Here is a 27,099-nt window from a genome sequence, read left to right as displayed (position 1 = left end):
AGAAACCTAACCATATCCAACCGTATACACCCCCGTACCAACCTTACACCGTGTGGGGAGACAACTCGACCCACCCAACCCCTACACACCATAGAATTTGTAGCATGGCTGCCAGAACAGATAATGTGACAGAGTCACCAGATACAGATAATCGTGGTAGAGCCACCAGAACAGATATATGTGGCAGAGCCACTAGATCAGATATTTGTGGCATAGCCACCAGAACGCTTCCTCCATAATATAACCCATATCCCCATGCAACAGATATATAACCATGGCATACATCATACAGAATCAGATCGTCATGCTTTTCAGTCAAAATTAACCCTAGGGGTATAACGGTAATTTTGCACCTAGGGGTATAACAGTAATTTCCATACATAGGGGTATTATAGTAATTTAGCTACTTTTAGGGTTTTCATGCATATCCTAACTATTTACGTACTATCAGAACACTTACCGTACATACTTCTTGAATTGGGCCGTTGGCCCATGAACCCGATCTTTGGCCCATTAAGCCCAAATTATCAAAATGTACGAAATCGCGTCATCGCAGTTTATTACTTTAGATTACCAAATATACAAACCCAACTATCTTACGAGCATTCGCGACACTCGCAAATTCCCAAAATCTGACTTTTCGGCATTTTGACTTTTCACTTTTGCCAATCTAGTCTATGAAAGGGTGTCGATTACACACACATTTGCGACAATATCTTGACGAGATCCACACACGAACCGCCTACAATTGGATTACTAACACGTTAATCTAACTATTCAAATACAAACTACGTATTAACCCCTTACAATATTGACCAACCACACCTACAGATCATAGTAAGCTTATAAGAAATCAATAAGCAACTCATTAACAAATTTTTGTCAATGTTTACCACATAATCATAATTTCACTGCAAGCTCTCTTCACGAGCAACAGTCACTAAATTATTTATAACTGAGCTACGAAACTCCAAATCAAGTGCCATTAATTTTCCCTGAAAATACACTCATATATATTTTATCCATACAATTTTAGAATTTTGGTATGGCCAATCAATACCAGATTTTTTTAAAGTTTCCAATGTTTCTTTGTTTGACTAATCGACCACTCTTCATTACGAATCAAATTTCTCATTGTACAGAATTCAAAATATGTTCTTGTTTATTTCATTAGAAACTAGACTCAATAAACTTTAATTACATAATTTATTCATCTTCTAATTTATCTCCCACAATTTATGGTGATTTTCCAAAGTCACGTTACTGCTACTGTCCCAAGCAGATTTATTACCAAATCACTCTTTCACACATACCTTGTATGCATGTTATTTAAACATGTATATCACCAATCAATCATCACATTTCTATGATTTTACTTAAGTATAATCTCCATTTCATCATTTTAAAGCACAACATGTTAGCTGATTTTTCCTTTTAACATCTAAGGCACATGCATGCTCATTTGTTTAGCTCAACTTCACCTATCTTCCATTTTTCATCAAAAGAACATGAAACAACAACCATTTCCTTTATTTTAATTCATGACTAAATGCTCACAACACAACTAAAAATCAAAACATACTTCAAGAGTTAATGTAGAATCAAGAAGAACTCATGAACCTCAAAATAAGAAGCAAGGTACCAAGAACTTACCTTCAATTTTCCTCCTCCTAATGACCGAATACTCAAGAGCTTTCTCCTCTCCTTTCTCTTCTCTAACTTTCAGCTATGATGAACAAAGATGGACAAAACTTTGTTCTTTTCACCCCTTTTTCTTTTAATAAAACTTCATATTTCATCCATTTAATTCTTTAATACAAAAGACATGAAATTCTTATCATGAAACATTTACCTAACCCATTATCATGAAACATTTACCTAACCCATTATCATGGAACATTTACCTAACCTATTATCATGGAACATTTACCTAACCTATTATCAATTTGTATCAACTTGTACCATAAATTATGGATATCAAATGCACATTTTGTCTACAACAACATGATGGCTGGCCACTTCATGTAAAATGGGAGGTTTGTCATGCAAATCCTCCTATTTTGCACTCTTATTTATTTGGCCACTTCAATTTAGCCTATAGCATTTTCAAACATTTTCACATAGGTCCTATTTCATAATTTCACTCCCTTTTTCTTATGGAACAAAAATTAACTAAAATTATCGGGTTCTATCTTAAGCTTGGGCCTTCTAGAGGCCCACTAACATAATTAAACCTATGCCAACATTCACAGGATTCCCGAAAATTGAGGCGTTACAACATTTGCATTTTCATACCCTGTAATCATTCATATTTTCACATATATCCCTGTACTGTCATATAACAATAATTTATCACATTTCATTTCAATACAATTCATTACTAACCTTGTATGCTAAATTCATCAATAATTCAAATTATGTTCAAATATAAATATAATGAAGTAAACACAAACATACATATAACACAAGAAAAGGTTAGTAAGTTCCACATTTTCAAAACACAAAACAGGTAGATTTCTTTAGGGATTAATCCACAATATTTGTTTTTCTCCTTTTAGCTCCACCTTGGTCCAATTCTTGGTCTATAGAAATATTTTATATACCAAATAAATACCATACATTATTACAAAATGTCTTGAGATGAATGATCCTAAATAAATATTTGTTCTATTTTACACGTATTTTGTATTGTATTCAATTTAGTTCCTGAATTCGGGATATGCATAACTTTCGATTCCTAGCTCCATATTAAAATTCAATTTCACATTCCTTCGTTAGGGACTTTATACTTTTTTATTTCTAGCATGATCATGTCAATTTTTACATTTATTCAATTTGGTCCTTAATGTTACAAAGCTAAAAAACAAGCTTAGCTAAATTTATAATCTACTCCTTTTCATAATCTAAGCTCAATATTTATCAATTCCAAGTCTAAAATATCAATTTATCAACAATATCGACTTTCTGAAATTTCAACAACTTATCATGTTAGTACATGGGCTAGCTAAATCAAGCTCTCATAATCATAAATCTATAAAAAAAATTGTAAGAAAAAGGTTTGATTTCATTACCTAATTATATGGTCGAATGAAAGGAAACTTTTGAAGCTTTCCTTGGTTTCTTCCTCTGGTGGAAGGTTAAAGATGGAGAAGAAGATGATAATATTCTCTTTCTTTCCACCAATTTTAATATTTATAGGCCAACTAGTGTTTAATTGATCTAATAAATCATGTTTAATTACCTTAAAAACATATTTATATAACTTTAATCACATAATTAACATAATTGGATGTTAACGTCAACTCCACTAACTCATGCTATCTATTGTTTAAATAACCATTTTAGCTCTTTGGGTTAATTGTTATCTAGGTTTTCAAGCCTTTTCTTAATTAAAACTCAATAGAGATTAAACTTTTACAATTTAGTTCCTAAGCTTTAATTTAGTTCCTATTTTATATTTACGAACTCGATTTACGAAATTGAGGTTTCAAAATCACATTTTTCGATACATCTAAAATTCGAGCCGTTACACAAATATTCCAAACCTGAAAATAAAGTTCAAAACATAATTAAAAAACAAAATAATTATATTTAAAATAAATTACAATTAAAAAACATGTTTTTTAACAAAATCTAACCTTTTTTGGCTTGTAAAAAATCATGTATGTTTGGGATGGTTTTAGGGTTTTTAAGGTGGTTTATGTTTAGAGTTTTTGTTATTTTGAGGGAGAAAGTAATTTTAACTTTTTTGGATTTTTTTTAAAGGGTGGTTATCGATTCGGTGGAAGTGGGGGAGAGAGTTTGGAGTTTAGAAAATAATGGAAGTTTGGTATGAGGTTGAAATGTGAGGTATGGAGGTATTTATAGAGGTTAGGGAGTGTTGGCGTTTATGGGACAGTTGAGAGTTTTGGATTTAATGGGATCTCGAATCACCAAATCAATAGTGGCCATGCCAATTTGAGGAAAAACGACAAATTTCCCAAACCGGCATGGCGACTGTTGGTTTAATGATTCGAGTCACCCATTAAATCTAAAACCACCAACTACATTGGTTTCAACCTTAAATCCATAATCACCATATTGATTTAGGGTTCAATTTTCATATCTCATATTACTAGATATATAGAGAGAAAATCCAAATTCATTTAACATTATTATATTAAAACTACTTAAAATATTTGAATAAATAAATTTCGATAAATATTGAAATACACTTTTATATTCATCTTGAATCATACTTTTTATTGTAATTTAAACTATACAAATTTATAAATAAACAATATATTATTATTTTAAATTATTTCTTACTTAAAATTTTATATGATTATATTAAAATTAATAAAAAGAAGACATAATTCTAAATTAGCTCTCAATGTTTAATTTTTTTGTCAATTTGACCCTTATTCCATTTTTTTAGCTAAATTTAGCCTTCAACCTTTTAAAAAGAGCCAAATTGGACTAACAACCTTTCAAAAAGAATCGAATTTTTGTTTCTTTAACGAGACTATTGACTAAAACGTTAAATTTTTAAACATGGCAACTTGCTTTGTAATCCATATGTACTTCATGTTTTTTCTTTGAATTTTTCGAAATTTTTATTGGCATGACATATAAAACAAATAGTGCTATGTCACATGAAGTATATGTGGACTGCCACACGGGTTGCCACACCAACATTGTTAAAAATTAATGTTTTAGTTAGTATTTATGTTACAAAAAGTTATTTGACTTTTTTTGAAAGATTAATAGTCAAATTTAGTTAAAAAGAATAAGTTCCAAATTAACAAAAAATATAAACATTGAAGACTAAATTTAGTATTATGCCTAAAAAGATTTAAATAGATTTAATCCAATAAAATATTCAATTACACTTTATATATATCTTAAATTCCAGCATTATAAATTAAACATTCAAGTATACCTTACATTTATCTCGAATAACACTTCATTGCAATTTATACTATTATTTTCATTATTGTATTAAAACTAAAAAGAATTTAAATAAATAAAGTTGGATAAATATTTAAATACACTTTACATTTATTTGAAATCAGATTTTATTATGATTTGAGCTGTTAAAATTTATAGATAAATAATATCTCATTATAAAATATTTCAATTATTTTATATTAAATAAAATAAAAATACATTATCAAATAAATAAAAATAATTCATAGCATATTTTTAAATGATCACTACGTACATTAAATAAAAATAAAAATATGATTAATTAATCTAAATACAATGTGATGGCTGAAACGAGTGTTGTATAAACTAGAAGGCCCTATATCCAACCAATGCGAACACTTCCTTCGCAATCATTGGCAATAAGATTAAATAGGTTAACCATGTATTTGGCCCAAAGACACTAATAGTAGAAAACCCAAGCTTATGTCATTGGATTTGCCCTGGCCAACTGATATTAGATGAAATAATCCAGAAAGAAAAAGAAAAAGAAAACACAATTAGCTTCATTTTCTTTCACATGAATATATAAATGGATAAACTACACCCTTAGTCATTAAACTATGGGTAAGTTTTCGTTTTGGTCATTTAAATAAAAAAGTTACAATTTGATCACTGAACTATTCAAAAGTTTTCATTTAAGTCACTGGGCTATTAAAATCGATGTTATATGGCTAATGGCTTTCTTTGTTCATATTACCTACACCAATCAAAAATTCTCTTTCCTCTTCTCTTTTATAGTTTAGTTTTTTCTATGTGTTGAGTAATTTTGTCTTATGTCTTATTAATAGAGTATTCAGGTATTTATACATGCTATTACAGCTCACCATATGACCCCAATCTTCTGTCTTGACTCCACAATTCTTAATACTAACACTTCATATGGGCTTCAAGCCTACTGGACACGTGTTTCACTCTGGGCCACATGCGGGGCACGCAGTTCTTTTTGTTCCTAGTACTGACATTCTATGCGGGCTTCAAGCCTGCTAGACATGTGTTTCACTTAGGTCGCTTAAAGAGCACGTGGTCTCCCTTCTACGAGCTCCTTGAATGCATACGAACTGAGACCATGGCCTTCTCTTGGTTCTTGCGAGCTAGATCCGTGAACTCCTTTTGTTGTCCTTTCACGGTTCACCTTGCACTCAACCATATGGTGGGACCAATCCGGGTCACAGGTAGGAGACCTGAATCTTATCTAGGATACGGGTTGGTGATCACTGATATATAACAATAGTCCCCCTATTGGTCCTAAGGAGTGTTATAAAGTGACGTTCTTTAGGACCACTATTTCGCATTTATTGTATCTTGTGGGATACGCGTCTGTCGTTGGAGCCTGATCTGTACCCCGCCATTTTTACAAGCGGATCATGCTCGCACATATCTGTCCGTTAGAACTTCTTAGTTATCTGAACCGTTAAAGTGTGGGGAAATTTTTCTTTAAAAGAGGGGTTTTCTGGAGCCCTAATATTTACACTTACTTACTCTTAAAATCAGAATCGACTGAAGGCCTTTCTCAAGGTAAAAATGTTTTTTTACCCTTAATTTTTTTTCTTTTCTTCATTAAATATGCCTAGGATGAGAGGAGTCGGCGGCCAATTATTACCCCATTGCCCACCGCGGGACTGTGCTTCTAAAACCCCCATTAAGGCTAAAGTTGTTCCATGTACCACCAAGTACAAAAAGATAAGACGGAGTGTGCGTATGTGGGGGATCGAAATTCCTAATTTTTCTATGAGTTTTCTATTCCTGGGGGGAGCATAATCTTAGCGACACAAGCGATGGTGGTTTCCTACTTTCCCTTCACGCCCTAGAGGCTGGGTTTCACATACCCCTTCACCCATTTTTCTGTGGCCTCCTACATGAATATAGGATTACTCTTGGGCAACTCTGTGGGTTTTCCTAGTGGATTGCAGCATCGTATTTTATCGATTGCCTTCACCAAAATGAAGCATCAGAGCTCGCCATTTTCTAAAGTCTATATATGTTGACAGCTCAGAATCGAAGGCATTGGCCAGGTTTCTATTACTTCTCTTATTGCAAGAAATGCGAGACAATAATTGTGAACCAGTGTTCTAACCTTCGGTTAAAATGGAAGAAGCATATCAGAGTTAGATATAAGGTTACAGACGGGTTTGGTTTTTCTATGGAGTGATCCATGCCAAGCCAAGATATGTGTTTGTTTAAACGGACCATAGGGATAGGTTGTGGGAAAGTCAACTAGAAAGGCTTCGCACAGGGAGTCCCTTGATCATCAAGGACCTCGTCACTGTGAGGAATGTTTGTTTGTATTGCCTGAAGGGACGCAGTCCTAATAGGTATATGTTATGTAATAGCAGAGATGTCGCCGAAGCCTTTGGGACAATTGTTGAAAGTCGGTAATGGCCACATGGAATTTATGATAATATTAAAAGCGAATACTTGGGCTAAACTTTAACCAGTCTTTAAGATGAGCCTGTGAACTACTTCTATAGTTACTGTGGGATAAAACCTCATCCATGAATAGTGGCCTCATCGCAAGTAGAAAGGGTTGTTCCCTTTAATTTGTTAACTGCTCCTACTAATGTTAGGATTGTTATTGATGCACACATTGATTGTAGCTCTGGGAACAATTCGAATGAGACTAACAATACTTATCTTGAAATCAACGAGGCCATGAACATTGATTCTTTGATAAGAGACGCACGTAAGAAGCGCAAGACTACCGCAAGGGCTGTGAATGTTGCTTCTACCACTACAGCAAAACAAGTTTTTAACGGTGTTTTTAACGGTGTTTTTAGCGACGCTTGGACAAAAAACGCCGCTATAGATTGAGTATTAGTGATGCTTTCTAAAAAACGCCGCTATAGGTCAACCATTAGCGGCGCTTTCTGAAAAACGCCGCTATAGATCGAGCACTAGCGGTGCTTTTTCAAAAACACTGCTATAGATCGAGCTTTAGCGGTGCTTTGTAGAAAAAGCCGCAAAACATTTTATTTGTCTATTTATTATTTAAATGGTTTATTTATATTAATTAAAATACAATTTATTTTTAATTGAATATTTAAATTCTTCAAAAAAAATGACACGTAAAAAATTTAAAAGTAAAAAATAGAAAAATATATGTTAAAATGAAAAAAAATTAAAATACTATTATTTAAAATAATTTTAAAGTTTTTGGGTATATGACTGATTGTTTGTCAATTTATATATTAAATAAATTCTTATGTAATAGTAAAAGAGATAATATTAAAGTAATTATCATTATAGTTTAGGGTTTAGGGTTTAAGGTTTAAAAGTTACTATTTTAATGTTTATGGATTATGGGTTTAGGGATTATGGTTTATAGTTTACAGTTTAAGGGTTAGGGTCTAGGTTTAGGGGTTAGTAGTTAGGAGTTAAGGGTTAAGGGTTAGGAGTTTAGGGTTTAGGGTTATATTTTATCATTTAGGGGATAAAAGATAGGGGTTAGGGTTTAGGGTTTAGATGAATTAGTGTGAAAATATATGTTAAAAATTTAATATACTATTATTTAAAATAATTTTAAAGGTTTTTGGGTAAATGACTGATTATTTTTTAATTTATATATTAAATAATTTCAAATTTTAAAGATTTCAAACTTTATCTAATTCTTTTAAATATTAGTTAAATTTTAAAAATATATTTATTTAAATGAAAAATTTAAAATACTATTATTTAAAATGACTTTAAAATTTTTTGAGTACATGACTGATTGTTTTAATTTATATTGCTTTTAATTTTATATTAAATAATTTTAAATTTTAAAGGCATTAGCGGCTTTTTTTCATAAACGCCGCAAAAGGTACAAAACTTATTTTGTTGTAATCGAAACGGCGCCATTTTATTGACTTTTTAGTGACAGTTTTGGTAAAACGCCGCAATAGGTCGGGCTTTAGCGGGGCTAGAAAAAAACGCCGCAAAAGGTTTTTTTTTTAGACAAAACGACGTAGTTTTGCTGTCCTCAATTTTATCCCAACCTATATACCCGAAAAACCTAAGTTTTTTCCCTAAAAATTTTCCCCCAAAACCCTAAATTTTCCCCAAATCAAAATCCCAACCCATCTCTGCATCACCGGACCCGACCATCTGCTGCGTCGCCGTCGCACTCCTCTACCGCAACCAATCGGTAAGCAAGACATAGCAAGATTAACCCAAAACCCTCACTTAGCTCTTTTTGCCATCTTATTCTCGGTTCTCATTTACCTCTTTTGGCGGAACATCCTATTGTTTCGAGGGGTTCCTAATCCTATTTTTTAAAATAAAAAAAAATCTTTTCCTTCTCTTTAATTTACTTTGATTGATATAATCATCTGGAAAAAGTGTTCATATACCCTCATGCTGGACCATATGCATATGCATGAGCTTCCAATAATGGAAAATTCTCTTCCTAGAAATTCCTTAATTGGTGCTTTGCATTTGCAAAAATTACAGGCTCGACTACCTGAAGCACGGGTTATTTATTGCTCTGCAACTGGGGCATCTAAACCACACAATATAGGGTATATGATCAGGCTTGGTCTTTAGGGAGCTGGGTTTCCCTGATTTCCAGAGTTTTTTAGGTTTAATCTTTATGCCCTCTAGTGACAGTTTTTTTCGTTCCATATTCCATTTTTTTATACCTTGTCATATTCCAGTCAAATATTTTGTACAACCAATAAAATTAGTACAATTAATTAAGGTTATGGTTTGTCAGCAATGGGAAAAAAGGAATAAAATTAAGGGTTATGGTGAGGAAGAATGTACAGTGATAACTAGATTGTTTTTTGCTCACATTACATTTAGGTTATCTGTTGACTGGGAATTAATTTACCTCTTATTCTGTTTTCATGATATTTCATCTGTAGTTTTCAAAATACTTATAACCCCCCCCCAAACAAAATCAGAATTAGATATTCATGATTCTTTACATTTTAAGTGAATCTGTTGATTTTAAACCTCGAGGGTATGTCAATATTAAACTACTGAACCTTAGCACATCAAATACTTTCGGTTGGAAACTCTACTCACCACCTGCCAATGATATTATGCAATATCAAGTAGCATCATTTAGCAAAAGAAATTATGGATTTTAACTGAACTATGCAAATGCCTGATGATTCTTGTGCTACTGTGTCTTTAGACTTGGTAAATTGATTCTTTATATTTGAATCAATTATCCCTGTGTTTTTTATTATGTCTGAATTGATTTTAGTTTGTCTTTGGCATTATTTTCTGTGTGAGGAAGCATGATGATTCATCGACCATTTACAGGATTGTCTGGCAGTGAAAATTGTCTTATATTGGTTAGAAACTTTTAGATGTTGTATTATTGGCTATTAGAATTTTGTATGAATGGTGGTCTTCAAATCCTTACTTCTATAGGTGGTTTTGTTGTCTAAGATGTTATTTTTTTCTATTGTTGTTTTTTCATCTCGGTTTTGCATTTGTAGTCCATAGATAGAAATTGGTTATGAATGTATTTAGCTGATTCTTTTTTTGCTGCTGAAAACAAAGATGTGAATCAAGAAAAAGTACAGATGTTTTATTCCATATATACTTGTTAAGAAGGGGTTTTCTTTATTTACAGCCAGAAAATTAATTCATTAATACTTTGAAAAATTTTGCTTATTACTGCATTAAAATTTGTTTTTAGTGCAAATTAAAGTTTTTTTTTTTTAAAGCATGTTTGTTGTTGAAAAATGTGAATTTGTGCACCATTGAATTATTGTCTTAAAATTGACATTTTATTAATTTTATTTAGCTATATTCTTTTTCAAATTCCCCGTTTTCTATTTTCATTCTTTCAGTACACATTAGCTTCTCTCTCTCTCTCCATAATTTTTTAAAAATCCCTTTTAAGTATCTCCTACTAAGTGCTAAATCTACAGCAATATCTCTCATTTTCCCTAGTTGTCTTTTCAAGCTTTAGATTTTTTGTTTCTATAATCGGATTTGTTTTTTACTTGAATTCATTATTCTAGAATTGCTATCTAGTATTTTATTTTCCCTGGGAAAGTTTGAAAATGCAACGCAAGATCAGATTTAAATAGCTGAGTGGACAGACGTGACTTTGAATGGAAGACGAAAGTGTAAAATATATGGCAAAAGATATCATGAACATATTTAGACTAAGTTGATGTTTCTAAATTATTGTTTGTCATTTTCATTCTTAATATTATATGACTCTGGTTTTTTTCTTCAGTGAGAAGGGGGCATTTTAGTTAATATAAAAAAGAATGTCAGGAGGGAAAAGTGAACATTTAGAACCAACCAGGTGGTTAGTGTCTTTTAGGGTTCTTGAGAAGGGCGTTTCTGGTTTTCACCCTTAATTTTGTTGATCAATGTCATAGCTGTATGATACATGATGTTGAAGTCAAAAGTCCATGTAACATTGCTAAACATTGAATTTTAAGCACTAGAAATCACTTAATAAATACCATATCTAACATTGCAATTAGACAAAATAATGAAAAAAAATTTATTATGCTAGTTGCTTTACTACAATTCTATTAGCATGGTGCAACAATAATGATAAATTTTTCCAACTCTCTATGTATTTCACTTTTGTCCTTGTTTTTGCATATGATTAATTGGATTTCTAATCTCGGCCCTTTCTCTTTTCCTCTGTTGGGCTCGCAAGTATTATTTTGAATATGTACCATCACACATTTTTTTTTCATATTTTTGAATTCCCTGTCAAATTAAAATTTTATGTTTTTATCCTTAATTTTCAAATTCTTTTAATGATTGCATTAATGACTCTGTATATTATTTTTGTTTTGCGTTCTAAAATTGAGATTATTTTAGGCACCTTTTTTTTTCGCAAAGTTATCTCAATTTATTTATGAAAGAAGAAAAAAATTGCCTTCTGCAATTTAAAGTCATGTTCTTTAGCAGCATTTTTTTACATAAACGCCGTAAAATATTAGCGGCGCTGTCTTTAGCGGTGTTTTTTGCGGCGCTTTTAGCTTTAGCAGCCCTTATAAACGCTGCTATAGGCCCAAAAAAACGCTGCTAAAAACCTATTTTGCTGTAGTGTACAGTGAGGAGGAGGGGAACAGTGGTCGTTTGGAGCAGTATCGTAAAATGTTAATGGATCCTGCTGCTCCCACAACTACAACAGTTGATATTACTGTTTCTCCTTTGGTGATCCCACAATCAGTGCCTCTTGTCAACTCACCGATTCCTGTTGATGAAGACTTCTCTCATTTTGTTTCTTACATTCTTCCATCTGTGCTTGCGAATGAGGAAACGATAGTTGAAGGTGATGGAGGTTCATTTCCATGACATGGTCATCTAAAAGTATCCGTACAACCCTGCTAATATGGCCTAAAAATGGAAGGCTTCTTTGCTAGAAGCTGCAAGAGAGGATGCACGTATCGCGGGGTCATCAGGCAGCACATGAAGACCTTCAGTGTCTAACCTCACTTCGCCTTTGCAGTTCCTATTATTTGAGGCTAATATGGTTGGTCTAGAGCTTGATGAGGCCTATCAAAGCGAGCTCACAGATACTAAGGCAAAATTGGAGATAGTTTGCGAGCTGTGCCTCAAGATGCGAGAGGAGAATGAAGTTATCAATAGGCAGAATAAAGGCCTTTCGGAGCGTTTGGGGGTTACTGAAGTTAAGGTTGATGATTTATTATGCGAGGTGGTTGTTCAAAGAGAGCGTAAAGAGGCCACTCAAGTGGAACTTGAGAGGATTATCGCAAAGCATGTGGTTCAACTGGAAAAGATCATTAAGGAGTGACATGCTTAAGTAGCGAGAACGATGCATGATCAATTTGAGGCCCTGGAGAAATTCAAGGAGGAGACTAGTTGGAACGTGTGCAACTTTATTTCCCAATTGAAGATGAACATATTGTTGCCCACTCAAGTCATGAGTGGGCCTTTTGATGCTTGCGGAGTTGACTTTGACGTTTTTGGCAATGTGGATATGGGTGAGCTAGGTTTTGATGTGCTATTTCCTTCAAGTGCTATATGAGATTCATTCGCATCCACCTGAAATTACTCACAATATTTCTATTTAGATGAGGACCTAGCTGGGAACCATAACATGGCCCTTCCTGCTGAGAACAACGATGTTTCCCTTCCTGCTGAGAACGACGACGTGGACTAATGTGCTAATGAGGGAGAAGAGGGGGATAATATGCCTTAGTTATTTAGTGTTTTGTATTTATTTTTTATTTCTTCAATGAAATGAAATTTTATGTTGGAAGAAATTTATTTTTAATAGCTATTGTTATTGTGTTCTTTGTGAGCTTATCATATCTATCATACAATTTTATCATGAAGTTTTTAAATGAAAGCTCCGAAAATCATCAGTTGCGAGCTTAAAGAAGTTTCTTAAAATCACCGGTTGGGAACATTAACTCGTGAGCTGTTTTAAAAAGTGTGGTATTAGACTTGTGAACCCTAAAATGATGATTAAGAGCTTTTAACTCTCACTAATTGTTTGGGGCTATAGTGTTTAACCTGCAAGCCATAAAATTATAGTTGATAGCTTTTAACTATCGCTAACTATTTGAGGCTGTAGTGTTTAACCTGCGAGCCATAAAATGACACTCGCTAATTGTTTAGGGTTGCACTGTTTAACTTGCAAGTCATAAAATTATAGCTTGGAGCTTTTAACTCTCACTAATTATTTAAGGTTGCCGTGTTCAACCTACGAGCCATAAAATGACAGCTAGGAGCTTTTAACTCTCACTAATTGTTTGGGGCTACGGTGTTTAACCTGCAAGCCATGAAATGACAGTTGGGAGTTTTTAACTATCACAAATTGTTTAGGGTTGCGATGTTTAACCTATAAGCCATAAAATGATAGTTTAGAGCTTTTAACTCTCACTAACTGTTTTGTTTTTTAATGAATGCAAATGTCAGCAAGAAAACATCTTTTATTTGAGGAGTAAGGAACTATACATAGTATTTTTTGAGGTGTTTGGTGTTCCATGTTTGCGATACAACTATGTTCTCCACCATTACTAACTCATATGCTCCGTAACCAATTTTTTCTACAACTTGGTATGGTCCCTCCTAGTTTGAAGCCATTTTCCCTATTGCGAAGCTGGTAAACTGACTTCAGTATTTCTCAAGACAAGGTCGCCTACTTAAAACTGCTTATTTTTAACTTTGATGTTGTAGTAACGAGCCACCTACTGAGCGCGTGCTGTATTTCTAACTTATGTTGTTTCCCTGAGCTCATCAATCAGATCAAGGTTGAGCCTGATTAACTTCTTTATTGAAGTGTTGGGTTTTGTGTAACATCATATCAATTTCTACAGGGATTACAACTTTTGCTCCATAAACAAGGGAGAAAGTTGTTTCTCTCATTGTGGTGTGGGGTGTAGTACACAGGGCTCATAAGATTCCAAGTAGCTCCTCTAACTATGCGCCCTTGGCTTCTCCCACTTTCTTCTTCAGGGATGTTAAGATTTTGTTATTCATAGCCTCTACTTGCTTATTTATTTGTGGTGTCATAACAGAGCTTTGAGCCAAAGCGATATTTAGATTGGTACAAAAGCTCTTAAATTTCCCTTGGAATTGTGTGCCATTGTCCATGATAATCAAATGAGGCATGTCGAACCTACACACAACGAACTTCTACAGGAAAAACTCCATTTGCCTTTCAGTGATGGTTGTCAGGGTTTCAGCCTCAATCCATTTAGTAAAATAGTCCATCGCGACCACTATGAATTTCTTGTATGCCGTTGCTATAAGAAATGGGCCAAGTATATCAATTCCCCATGTCACGAACAGCTAGAGACTTGACATGATTTGAAGAGGTTCTGCTGGTTGTCTTTGTACTTGGGAATACCTTTAACAAGAGTCGCATCTGTGAACTAATTCATGCGCATCCCTTTAGATCGTAGGCCAATAATATCTCCGCTTAAAGATTTTACGTGAGAGCAATTTAACCCCAAGTGATCACCATAGATTCTCTCGTGAATTTCTCGCATTACGTACCTAGCCTCAGGTGATGATAGACATTGCAGCAATGGATGTGAAAACCCTTTTTTATATAATACACCCTCTAAAAGGGTGTATTTATCAAACGTAGAACAGAATATATTGTTTTAATTCATTATGCAATTAAAAAAGTTTGCAACATTCAAATACTCGATTCATGCATTAGGATTTATGCAGGTATTTGTAATTTGTGATAATGGCATACCTCGCAATTTTGTGTTGCAAACTCACGAGCTCCTTTTTGTTTGGGTTATCTTGTTCACCTTAAAGAGTGTGAATGATTGGATTCATACAGGTTTTCTCTTGATCTATTCATAGTACTTGTAGTGTGTCATAGCTTAGGGTCTCTCTATGCTTGAGTAGGATTTTCTGTCTTTGTTTGATGAAAATAGAGGATGCTAACTTGGACAAAGCACCAGCACGCGTGTTGTCACTTCTCAAGAACTATTTAATTTAAACTTTGTCAAATCCCACAAGCAATTGGGATGCGATCGTATGATATTTCTTTAGCACTGCCTCCTTTACATCGTATTCTCTATTCATTTATTTCGCTACCAACTGTGAATCTGTATGGACAACTAGGTCATTCGCTCTTAGTTGGCGTGCTAACTGCAATCCCAATACCAGAGCTTTATACTCAGCAATGTTATTGGATGTTTGAAACCTAAATGATCATTTGTACTGTCATTCATTACTATTAGGATCAATTACGAGTGCACATGCTCCTAATCCCATTTTAGCTGTGGAGCCATCGACTAGCCAACTTTTTGAATTATCAATTGTATGTACATTTTCTAAAGGTGAGTTAACTACTGTTATGTCAACAGCTTTATCAAAAGAATAGTCCACTATCACTACAGCAAAACAGGTTTTTAGCGGCGTTTGAATGAAAAACGCCACTATAGATCGAGCATTAGCGGTGTTTTTCTTAAAACGCCATTAAAGAACGAGCATTAGCGGCGCTTTTTAAAAAACACTGTTATAGGTTCACTTTTAGCGGCGTTTTTTAAACTTATGCTCAACGCCGTCGTTTTAACTGAGCTTCAGTGGCGTTAGCGGCACTTTCTAAAAAACACCGCTAAAGGTCGAGTATTAGCGGCGCTTTTTAAAAAACGCCTCTAATGCTTAATCTTTAGCGACGCTTTTCAAAAAACGCCGCAAAAAATATATTGAGCTTTTAGTGGCTTTAGTGGCGCTTTTTAAAAAATGCCGCTATAAATTCACCTTTAGCTGTGCTTTTTAAAAAACGCCGCTAATACTCAATCTTTAACGGCGTTTTTAAAAACTCCACAAAAAGTTTTACAAAACGACATCGTTTTATATTGAGCTTTTAGTGGCTTTAGCGGCGCTTTTTGAAAAATGCCGCTATAATTTTAAAGATTTTTGGTATATGACTGATTGTTTTTTAATTTATATGTTAAATATTTTCTTATATAATTGTAAAAGGGATAATATTAATTTTAAAATGTTGAATTAATTATCATTATAGTTTAGGATTCTGATTTAGGGCATATGATTAAGGGTTTAAGGTTTATGAGTTACTATTTAAAGTTTTATGGATTATGGTTCAAGGGTTGGAGTTTAAGGCTTAGGGGTTAGTAGTTCAAGGTAAGGGTTTATGTTTTAGGATTTAAGGTTTATGGTTTAAGGATTAGGGATTAGGGATTAGGAGTTTAGGGTTTAGATTAATTAATTAATTAATTATAATTATGGTCACATAAAATTACAATAATTATTAAAATTATGGTCACATAAAATAAATAAATAAAACTCTTGATAAAATCATGTAAAAATCAATTAAATTTTAATTAAAAATAGCATTCAATTAAATCCTTCCAATTATGAATTCAATTCAAACAACCTTTTGAAATACAACGGTTAAAATATGATGTTAGTCCCTATACTCTAATCAAGTTTGAGATTTTATCCATGAACTTAAAATGGTAAAAATAATTAGAGGACTTAATTTAAATATATTAAAAAGTTTTATTAAATATTTAAATTAATACAATGTTAATGATCTTTTATCAAAATATTTAATAAAAAATTCATGGATATTTAAATAATTTTTACTATTATTTTAAAACTATTACAAAATGTTAGAATATTTAAATTAAAAGTATATGAAATGAAATTTAAATATATTAAAAAGTTTTATTAGATCTTAATATTTTAAAATATAATTAGTTAAAAATAAAACTATCATTGTACGTTCAATTAATTTTAATTTAGAAAACTTTAGACTAGATGAAATGAATATTTGTCTTAAAAATATGTATATACATTTGTCCAATTTATTTCCCAATTATAAATGAATAATATTTTCCATAATCTTTAAATTTTCATAATATTTAATTATTTTAGTACATACACATAATTTCCACGATTAACTTTATATCGATAATGCTATTAATAATAAAAGATCTTTTTATTTTTATCAAAATAATATTTTAATATGAAAATAATAAATATGATTTTATAAAATTATATAAACTAATTTTGTTATTATATATGTAATGTGCAACAATAATTTATTAATAAAATTTATTTTAATTTGAATGGGTTTAATTGATTTTTACAATAATTTTAAGGAGTTAGCAGCCCTAGCATATAAACATAGCAATAGATCACCTTTAGCGGCCTTTTTTTTATAAACTCCGCAACTGTCATTTTTTTTTTACCAAAACTTTGTCGTTTTAGTTTCATCCAATTTATTCCAAGTGCTGCCGATGGTTGTTCTTTTTCCCCTTAACAAAATTTCCCCAATTCCTTCTCTTCTCCTTTAATCCCTAAATTTTTATCCCCAAGTTCCCAACCCATTTGCCACCGAAGACACCGACCGGACCACCTGGTGCATCGCCCTCGACTAACCCCTCTGTTGCGTCGCCGTCGTCGTCGGTCTCTACTGCCACAGCCAATCGGTAAAGGGCTCGATAGTTTGGTTTCTATTGTTGCTTCTAGGTCTGGAAAAGGGCTCCCAATTCTTTCATACTAGCTAACGTTAACAACCTAAAAGGTTAAACTACACCGTGTTGACGACCCTTATCCGCTCACTGAAACTTGAAATTTTCATAGACATCCTTGCACTCATGATGCGAAAAATTATGTTTTCTTCTTTTCTGTTTGCATATATTACCGTATGTTAGGAAGTAAAATGTTTGCATCTTTGTTCAGTGAAAAATGAAAATTGCTTGATTTAATTTGTTCTGTTTAGCTTTATTTATTATTGCCTTCCTTTTTTTTTTTTGAATTTTCCAGATCTCATCTATAGGTATTTTCCAGCAGGAATTTTCCCTTTTTTTAATATTAAAATCTATTTATTTAACAGTTAATTATTTTAGAAGCTCTCTCAACGGTCCTTTTAATATGTATTTCACTGATTACTATTGCAGCAATGATGCGTGCTCAAGAGGCCGATCCTATCAATCTGGAAGTACTTCTTGCTCTTGGTGTGAGTCATACAAATGGTTAGTCAATGCTTATCCCTTTAATCAAGATGAGATTAAAATTTTGGAGTGTCAAACAAATAATACTGTTTGAAAAGTTCAGAATTGGAACAGACTGCTGCTTTAAAGTATCTGTATGGATGGTTACGTCATCACCCAAAGTATGGTACTCTTGCGCCACTAGAGCTTGCTAATTCTTTGTATTATGCATATGTAAGTACACTAGGATATAATTCTTTGTTTTTTTGGTTGGTTTTTTCTTTTGGAACAATGCCTTGATATTGCAATCTTGGTTTGAGTGTAAGTCGCTTCCTCTAATGTTACTGTGGGATAGTTTGCTTATGTTGTGAATGTTGTGATTACAAGAGTGTCTTTTTGCATATGATTTCCATGACTACAGTGATTATATTTTGAACTTAGAGTTTTACATACGGTGATAGGATATAATTTTCCTTAAGATTACTAGAAGCTTATCCCTAACATTACATTTTGGAAATGTTATTGTTATATTCTGGTGTTAATCAAAGTGTTTTCTGCTATACATGTGATAACCCAACATGTTAATCTTCTGTATGCCAAACTCATATGGGTTGCATCATCTTTTCCTCTATTTCTCTTCTTTCTTATCTTTCAATGGTAAAGTGATGCATTGGTGTGTTATACAGCTCTCTTATAGGGTTGAATTATTTACTTGCTCCATCTTTGTAACCTTAGGCTGCTAAAAAGATGCTCAAAATAACATGTTGCACCTAGTTGAACCTTAGAAGACAAACTAGCTCTTCTATTTAGCTCCATGTAATTAGTTATTTGATTTGTTGAAGCTATTGGTTTATTTAGATGATTTGATTATGCACTTCCTCAATTTACATATACCCTTGATCATCTCTTCCAAAATGCCTTTTTTTAATGCATTCAGATCTTGCATATGCAGTTTGATTTGTTTAGCCTTTGTTACTGAGATTGTCCATTTAAAATTATTTGATGATAAACTTCCCTTTGCCTGTGGTGGCCATATTTTCAGCACTATTGAATTTACTGGATCTTTGGGCACTAGATTTGAAGCCAAACTATGTGCATGCTTGGGCAAACATGGGTATCAGTTACGCCAACCAGGTTTGTTATCTCCCGCACTGTTCTTTTATTGTCTTGACATTCATGAAAAGGGAACTGCATTTCTTACTTTATGTCTTCATTTCCTTTTGCATATTAAATTTATGCTTATTAATTAAACAACATAAATGATATTTTTTTATCTCCTTAATTATTTGGGTCCATCCTACATAATAGTCAAATTTATTAATCAACTAGCCACTATTATTTGCGTGACTTAAGATTGAGTCTGGATTTCAGCAATTTTTTAATGTAGTCAATGTTATTCAGATTTTTTTTTTCTGGTAGTAAATAAAATAATAAATTTTAAGTTTTATTCGGTATAAAATACAGTTGGTACTAATTATATGAGTGCTTACCGATTGATTTCGCCTTTACTGACCAAAGTATGGTATATCGGTAGATAAAAAATGAATTTTAAAATATAATTTTAGATTTAAAGTTAAATATTTTATTCTTTATTTTGGATTTGTAGAAGATTAAACTATGTCATAAGTCCATATACGCTTTTAAATTTTGAAATTTACTCCTTATACTTTTATTTTCAAGAAGTTAGTTTATCTATTTTTAGATTTTAAAACAACGTTAATAGTTGGACTTAAATTTTGAATTTGGAAAAATATATGGACTAAATTCTAAATTTTTATTAGTAGAAGGATTTAAGGCATATTTTTAAATTTTTCGAATTATGAATAGTATGGGATGATTTAATTGTTTAATTTATGGAATACTTTTTTACTTGTTCATTTTGAAATTGTTTGGTGATAGATTGTATTTGCAAGGTTTATTAAAAAGTATTTTATATTACTGATTAATATTTTATATTTAATATTTATAAATATTATATATAATTTTTTAAATAAAATAAATATGAAATAAACCAGATAATATTGACTTTATTAATAAAAATAAAACAATCAAATCTATTTAAGTGCATATATTTTTTAATCAATTAAAATTATTGTTGGTTTGGTTTTGAAGATCACTTATCCACAAAGCATAACTCATTTATAATCCATCAGATTTATGCTTCTTTTTTCTTTTTTTTAGTGTTTTTGTTATACTTTTCGGTGTTCAGCCTTATGAAACACTTTTTATATTTTTCTTTTTTAAATCTTTGGATGTTCTCATTTTTTTGATAGTTTATTGCCTGTTATGTGTTTTATTTTTTTTCGATTGTTTATTTCCCTTTGATTTAACAACATTTTCTTGCAAATCTTTGAATAATTGAATCCTAGAATATATGTGCTTGAAATTTATTGATGTGGTCTGTGAGTTACTTTTTGTTGTTTTATGCTGTTTATTATGATTTACTAAATAAGAGAACCTAAATTAAGAAAAAAAAATAGGTGTCTGAAAAAAATGGTAGTTTTAATTATTGTTTCCTGCTTGAAGTTGAATGCTGTCCATATATGATTTTGAATGCTGGAAATTTGCAGCATTTAATTTCCTGCTTGAAGTTGATTAAACCATGCTGTAAATGCAAAATATTTATATGCTGTTCACATGCTAAATTAACCATTAGTGAGCTTAAAATTGATCTATTCGAATGTGTTAAATTCATTGTTCAATGTGATGATATTTATGTTAATGTATTGAGTATATTAAGTTGTGCAATTTGATATTATATGTGGCATTAATGTTGACTTGTTAATTGCATATTTTATTATTAATTTGACGTTATATGTGTCATTCATTAACTTTTGTTTCTTTTTTCTCAGGTTTGAGTTTTTGTTGGATGCATGGTCCAGGATTAGTTGAATTCATGCATAGTGACGACTTGTTTGAGCTAATTGCTGATATTAAAGTGTGCATTCTATCATTATTTTGTTCTATTTGTATTTTGTTAGATTTCTGGTGTAGTATGATAAGTGCGGTATTTTGTTTGATTGTTATTGATAAACTTTCTATTTGGTGGGATATATATTTATATCATAGATATTATTCTTCTTCTCAATATTTTGATAATGAATTTTAATTTTTTTTTATATTTTTCATGACTTCTATAATATTTTATTTTTTTAAAAATTTTATGACCTTTAGCGGCGTTTTTAAGAGAAGCGTTGTTAAAGGTCATGATCTTTAGCGGCGTTTGTGGGAAAAGCGCTGTTAAAGGTCATGACCTTTAGCGGCGTTTGTGGGAAAAGCGTTGCTAAAGGTCATGACCTTTAGCGACGTTTGTAGCGACCTTTAGCGACGTTTCCTATAGCGGCGTTTTTTGCGGCACTTGCAAAAACGCCGCAAATAGTTTTAGTGGCACTTTAAAGGCCTAAAAAAACACCGCTAAAAGTCAATTTTGCTGTAGTGCATGAAATCAGCTAGTACTTGCGCTTTATCGCTATTCGTGGCATGAAGTCTATTCCAAATTCAACTAGCTCGATATCTCCATTTCTTTATTTTTCCTGAAGTGTCTACTTTGGACAATACCTCCTTCATAGGCTAATTGGTCACAACAACAATCGGATGGGCTTGGAAGTACGACCGCAACTTGCAAGCTGTGATTATTAAAGCAAAGATACACTTTTCTATTTTTGAGTACCTTGGCTCACCGTTTTGGAGCACTCTACTGATGTAATGTACCAAAAATTGATGCACGCCTTCTGATCTAGTTAGCACCACTATAATCATCTCCTCTAAGGTAGCTAAGTACAGATAGAGGGTTTCTCCTACCCGAGGTGATTTCAGAAGCAGAGGGAAGATGGTATACAACTTTAACTCTTAAAAGGCTATCTAGCATTCTTTAGTCCATGAGAAAGAGGTTTTTAAGGCTTTGAAGAAATAAAGGCATTTGTCTACCATTCTGGAGATAAATTTGTTAAGTGACACTACTCTGACTGTGAGGCATTGTATATCCTTTATATTTCGTGGGGAAGACATTTCCATGATCGCTTAGATCTTTTTTGGGTTTACTTCTACCCTCTCTCTGAAATCATGAAGCCCCAAACTTGCCTACTCGCACGCGAAAAGCACACTTCTCAGGATTCAAGTTTATGTTGTAGGCTTTAAAGACTGCAAATATCTCAGATAAGCTTCGCACTTGTTCTCTCATCGACCCGCTTTTTACCAACATGTCATCCATACAGACCTCGAGCCCATGGCCTATCTGGTTTTTGAATATTCTGTTCACTATCCTCTGATAGGTTACTCTCGCGTTCTTAAGGCCAAATGGCATAACCCAATAGCAAAAAGGTCCCTCTTCGGTGATGAAAGCCGTCTTTTCCTGGTCACTCTGATCTAATAGAATCTGGTTGTAACCCGAGAACGTGTGCATGAAGCTCATGAACTTGTAACCTACAGAAGCACCGATTAAACGATTAATCAAAAGTAGGAGGAAATTGTTCTTAAGGTATGCTTTGTTGAGGTTGGTAAAGTCAATACATATTCTCCATTTTCCATGTTCTTTCTTCACCATTATCATATTTGAAATCCAATTCGGGTATTCCACTACCTGTAGTGCGAACTTCCTTTTATTCTACTTTAATGGCTTCGCCTCTAAGAGCACGTTCAACTTGTGGACAATTACTTAAAAGTCTACCCCTAGCATGTTCACTGCAAACCAGGTAAAAATGTTTGAGTTCTTTTTCAAACATCGAATTAACATACTCTTTTCTTCTTTTTCAAACACTGAAGAGATTTTGACCGTTATTTCTTCGTTGTCACAAAATAGCTGCAAGGTCTCAGTATGCTCCGCGGTTTCGGGTTTTGTATTTCTATGCTCATCTATTACGTCTAAACTATCCAAATCCAGAACCAGACTTGCTAACTTAGCTCCTTGCGGACTTTGCCCTTTAGCTGTAGGCTCTTGTGCTTGCTTGACGGACAGCATATGGCACTGTATTGCGGTTCGCTAATCGGATTATAGGAATCCAACTCCCGTCCTTGTTGAAAATGTGATTTTCATATAGGGTGTTACAACCACCATCTTTTTCATCCTCATTATCGTTTTCCTGAAGATGGCGTTGTACGCCATTGGGTGGTCTACCACGTAAAATTGAACATACTCTATGGTTGTATGTTTGTCATCCCCTAAGGTAACCGACAAGGTGATCGAGCATTTTACTTCAATGGGATGATTCACAAAACCATACAATGGACTAGCCCTTTTAGTTCCATCTTCAGGTATGCGTCTCAAGACAACACCTCGACTACACTCCTACTGTCCATAAGTATTTTTTTAACTTCAAAACCTGCAACTGTTATCGAAACAACTATCGTAACTTTACCTTCTTTGTCGTAGATTAACTTTTTATTGTCACTACTGAATTCCACGCTCTATTTTTCCTGTTGACGTGACCTCTTGAAGGTAGTGACTGACATCACACTTTTCATGTGCAACCTCCTCTTTGCGTTGGAACTTATCCATTATTCATTCATGCCTATAATCACGTGGATGGTACCTCTAACTTGCTGTTTTCCCTTAAGGTCATTACGCGAGCCTTGACCCTATTGAGGACCACCTTGACATACGAACTCTGCGAGCTCGCCATTTCGCACTGCTTCCTCTATAACATCCTTAAGCGTAAAGCAATACTCAGTTTTGTGCCCCATGTCATCATGGAAGGTACATTTGTCCCTCAAATCCAATCTTTTTGTAGTGGTTCTCATTAGGGCGGGTTCAATAAGATACCAAGGCTCTTGATTTTGCTGAGAATGTAGGTACGGGTGGCATTTAAAGGGGTGTAAACTTCAAACCTACTTTAGGTGGTGTACCTCTTGGTGTGCTTTAGCTAAAATCCTTGGGGGGTCTTAAGAAGGTTACCTTGAGTTTATAATTTGTTATTGGTAAATGAGTATTGCACGTGGTCATTTTGCACTCTCATTATAAAGGCATCTATGGCCTATTGTCCTCCAAATTCTTCGTGTTGAGGGTCGCTGTATGAAATCTCTTTACGTAGTCTTGGAGGGACTCACTTTTTTTCTACTTTACTGATATTAAACCCATAAGTGTGTTCATGGTTGCTCAGTGGGCCTTAAATCTTCCCAAAAAATCTGCCTAGCTATGGGAAGCTCCTAACCGAACTCTGGAGGAGAGACAAATACCAATCATTGGCGCTTCCCTTATGGGTCGTTGAGAAGGCCTTACATTTCGTTGTGTCTGATGCCCCTAGTACGCTCATATAGTCATTGTGATGAATGGGCTCGCGGGTCTCTCATTCTCTCGAACATATCTTTTGGGACCTTGAAGTCACTCGACAAGTTCTCTGTTGCGATTTCAAGTGCTAACGAATTGTTAGAGTAGAACAACCAGTCTATGTCCCAAGATTCAAGGTGCAACGCCTTCATATCTCTTTGTAGCTCATCCATCTCATTCTGCCATTCTTTCACCTGTACACCAAGGGTCTCGTCCTATAAGTTTGTGTTGTCTTAAGAACCAGAGTTGTCACGATGGACCTTTTTCCTGAACTCCTCATTCTATTTCAGAAACTCCTGCTGGAAAGCCTGTTGCCACTTGAACTGTACTTCCTGAGCGGCCATCTGCTCCATCATGAGTTTAACTTCTTCATGAAGGGTAAAGAGTTGCTATGAGGGCGCCCCTTGGGTAGGAGAAAGCGGCAATCTCTAGCTAGCGGAAAGATTTAGGTCTAGAGGGTCAAACACTCCCTCATGAACTGCATTACCGAAGTTCTTCGGTCTATCAATGACCCATTCGACAAACAAGTATGCTTCGTTAAGCTAATCATTAGAGCTTGAGGCTCTGGCCTGTCTTGACAAAAGGTTGAAGGGGAGGTTCTCATTTGAGTGAGCCATTTCGATTCAAAAACTAAAGAGAAGAAAATCAAACTTTTTGAAATCTGATGATCGGAAGTCTATCCACGTTCATCGCACCAATTGTTGAGTAATTTTGTCTTGTATCTTATGAATGAAGTATTCAAGCATTTTTATATGCTATTACAGCTTACGATATGACCCCCACAGTTTTTTCTTGACTCCATCATTCCTAATACTGTTGGACACGTGTCTCACTTTGGGTCACTTGCGGAGCACGCGGTCTTTTCCGATCTTAGTACTGACATTCCGTGCGGCCTTCAGGCCTGTTGGACACGTGTTTCTCCCTTGGTCGCCTATAAAGCATGCAGTCTCCCTTCTGTGAGCTCCTTGAACGCGTGTAAACTAAGATCATGGCCTTCTCTTGGTTCGTGCCAGCTAGATCCGCGAACTGGGTCCATGAACTCCCTTTGTTGTCCTTTCACGGTTCGCCTCACACTCAACCATCTGGTGGGACCTATCCAGGTCATGGGTAGGTGACCCAGATCCTATCTAGGACTCGGGTTGCTGATCATCGATGTATAACACTATGAAACAACTTTGGACGTCAAAATTTGTGAACCAAAATTCAAATAACTTTTTTCTCTGATATTCGATACTAACTGTCAAATTGACTTGGATTTAAGGTATGTTCTTCTACTCTTCAATGGGTACTGATTCGCCATACCGATTGTCAAATCTTCGTTAGAAGGTCACTAGTAAAACTCTTTTAAAAAAAAAAGAAATTAACAATTCAATGACTTAAATAAAAACTTTTGAATAATTTAAAAACTAAATTGTAATCTTTTTTAGTTAAATAATCAAAATGAAAACTTACCTGTCATTTAGTGATTAATAATATAATTTACCTTGTATAAATTCATGAAATTATTCAACCATATTTCCTTTGAAAGAAAAGAAAGGCATGAAATATTGAGAAACCAAGGTAATAAAAATGTTGGTCTTGGTTTTGGTGAAGTGTCGTGAATCGAGGCCCAACTAAGTAGAGTGACTAGTCGGGTTTCAATTACCTAACGGAGGGTTCCCATCGACGGGTGCCTTTTAAACAGCGACTTTGAAACATTTATCCAATTTCCTCGTCACCATAAACAATGGAAGAAAAACCAAAGCCCATCCCATGCTTATTAAATTTAACCTATTTCTCCCTTTCATGTCTGGCCAATGTTATGCTAATGTGTCTCCTTCATGACTCAGCGTATTAATTAGGAAAAATTAGACTGGCCCAACTCAACTTCAGTGCATAAATGTATGAGTAATTTTAATGTGTGGGAATAGCAGTTTGAACAAGAAAGTTGTCGAATGTTGGTACCAATGGTTAAAGTTCAAATTTAGGTAATTTTATCGCGCTTTCTTTTCTTTTTAAATTAGTAATGATAAAAAACAACTATAAGACAATTAACACTTTTTAAATATGATAATTATAGGAACAAACAACAATCTTTTTCTTGAGAAACTTTGAAATATATAATTCAATGACGAGTTTTCACATTTAGTTTTGAGGATCAATCACAATATCTAAAAATAATAATTTCATGAAACATGTTCTTGCTATAACATTTTCAATTAAATTCTCTAAATTTTTTTAATTTCAGTTATTATAACTTGATATGATGATTAATTCATTCCAAGTGTTTAAAAATAAAGATTGATTAGTAGCATTTTGTTATTTTTAATCCATAACACATAATTTAAGTTATAAATAAAAAGTATGGAATTTATTTTGAGGGAGCCCATTCAATTTATTTTAACGTATGTAAATATACTCTATAAATTAATAAAATATTAAGGGCTTACTTAGGAATTTAGCAAAAACTTGGGAAGTCAACACTTTTAACAATTATCTAAAAGCTGAGGTAAGTTATCGTATATAACC

At 33.4% G+C, this 27,099-nt stretch overlaps 1 protein-coding gene across 3 annotated transcripts; it reads left to right on the top strand.

Moving 5' to 3' along the window:
• The first annotated feature begins 17,554 nt into the window (after nucleotides 1-17,554).
• LOC128295176 (uncharacterized) lies at nucleotides 17,555-21,448 on the top strand. Of its 3 annotated transcripts, none has more exons than XR_008285509.1 (5): nucleotides 17,555-17,825; nucleotides 18,297-18,371; nucleotides 18,454-18,563; nucleotides 19,372-19,463; nucleotides 21,182-21,417. XR_008285509.1 is itself a non-coding variant. In XM_053030436.1 (5 exons), exons 2-5 carry the CDS (start codon nucleotides 18,299-18,301, stop codon nucleotides 21,436-21,438), a joined length of 480 nt encoding a protein of 159 aa, XP_052886396.1. In that variant the 5' UTR covers nucleotides 17,570-17,825; nucleotides 18,297-18,298; the 3' UTR covers nucleotides 21,439-21,448. The 3 variants fall into 3 exon arrangements, 1 of the variants encoding a protein (XP_052886396.1); XM_053030436.1 differs by having other exon boundaries at nucleotides 17,570-17,825; nucleotides 18,454-18,511; nucleotides 21,182-21,448; XR_008285510.1 differs by lacking the exon at nucleotides 18,454-18,563 and having other exon boundaries at nucleotides 17,559-17,825.
• Nucleotides 21,449-27,099: the final 5,651 nt, after the last annotated feature.

Source organism: Gossypium arboreum, chromosome 7 (genome assembly GCF_025698485.1).
Source record: "Gossypium arboreum isolate Shixiya-1 chromosome 7, ASM2569848v2, whole genome shotgun sequence".
Lineage (NCBI taxonomy): Eukaryota > Viridiplantae > Streptophyta > Magnoliopsida > Malvales > Malvaceae > Gossypium > Gossypium arboreum.
This window is presented reverse-complemented; position numbering and strand designations above follow the sequence as displayed.

Excerpts from the sequence above, each read along its gene's own strand:
- LOC128295176 (XM_053030436.1), top strand. The coding sequence starts at position 18,299 with ATGATGCGTGCTCAAGAGGCCGATCCTATCAATCTGGAAGTACTTCTT. Across the intron at positions 18,372-18,453 it reads TGGTGTGAGTCATACAAATG|AATTGGAACAGACTGCTGCT; the intron begins GTTAGTCAATGC and ends TGAAAAGTTCAG. Across the intron at positions 18,512-19,371 it reads TGGTTACGTCATCACCCAAA|CACTATTGAATTTACTGGAT; the intron begins GTATGGTACTCT and ends CCATATTTTCAG.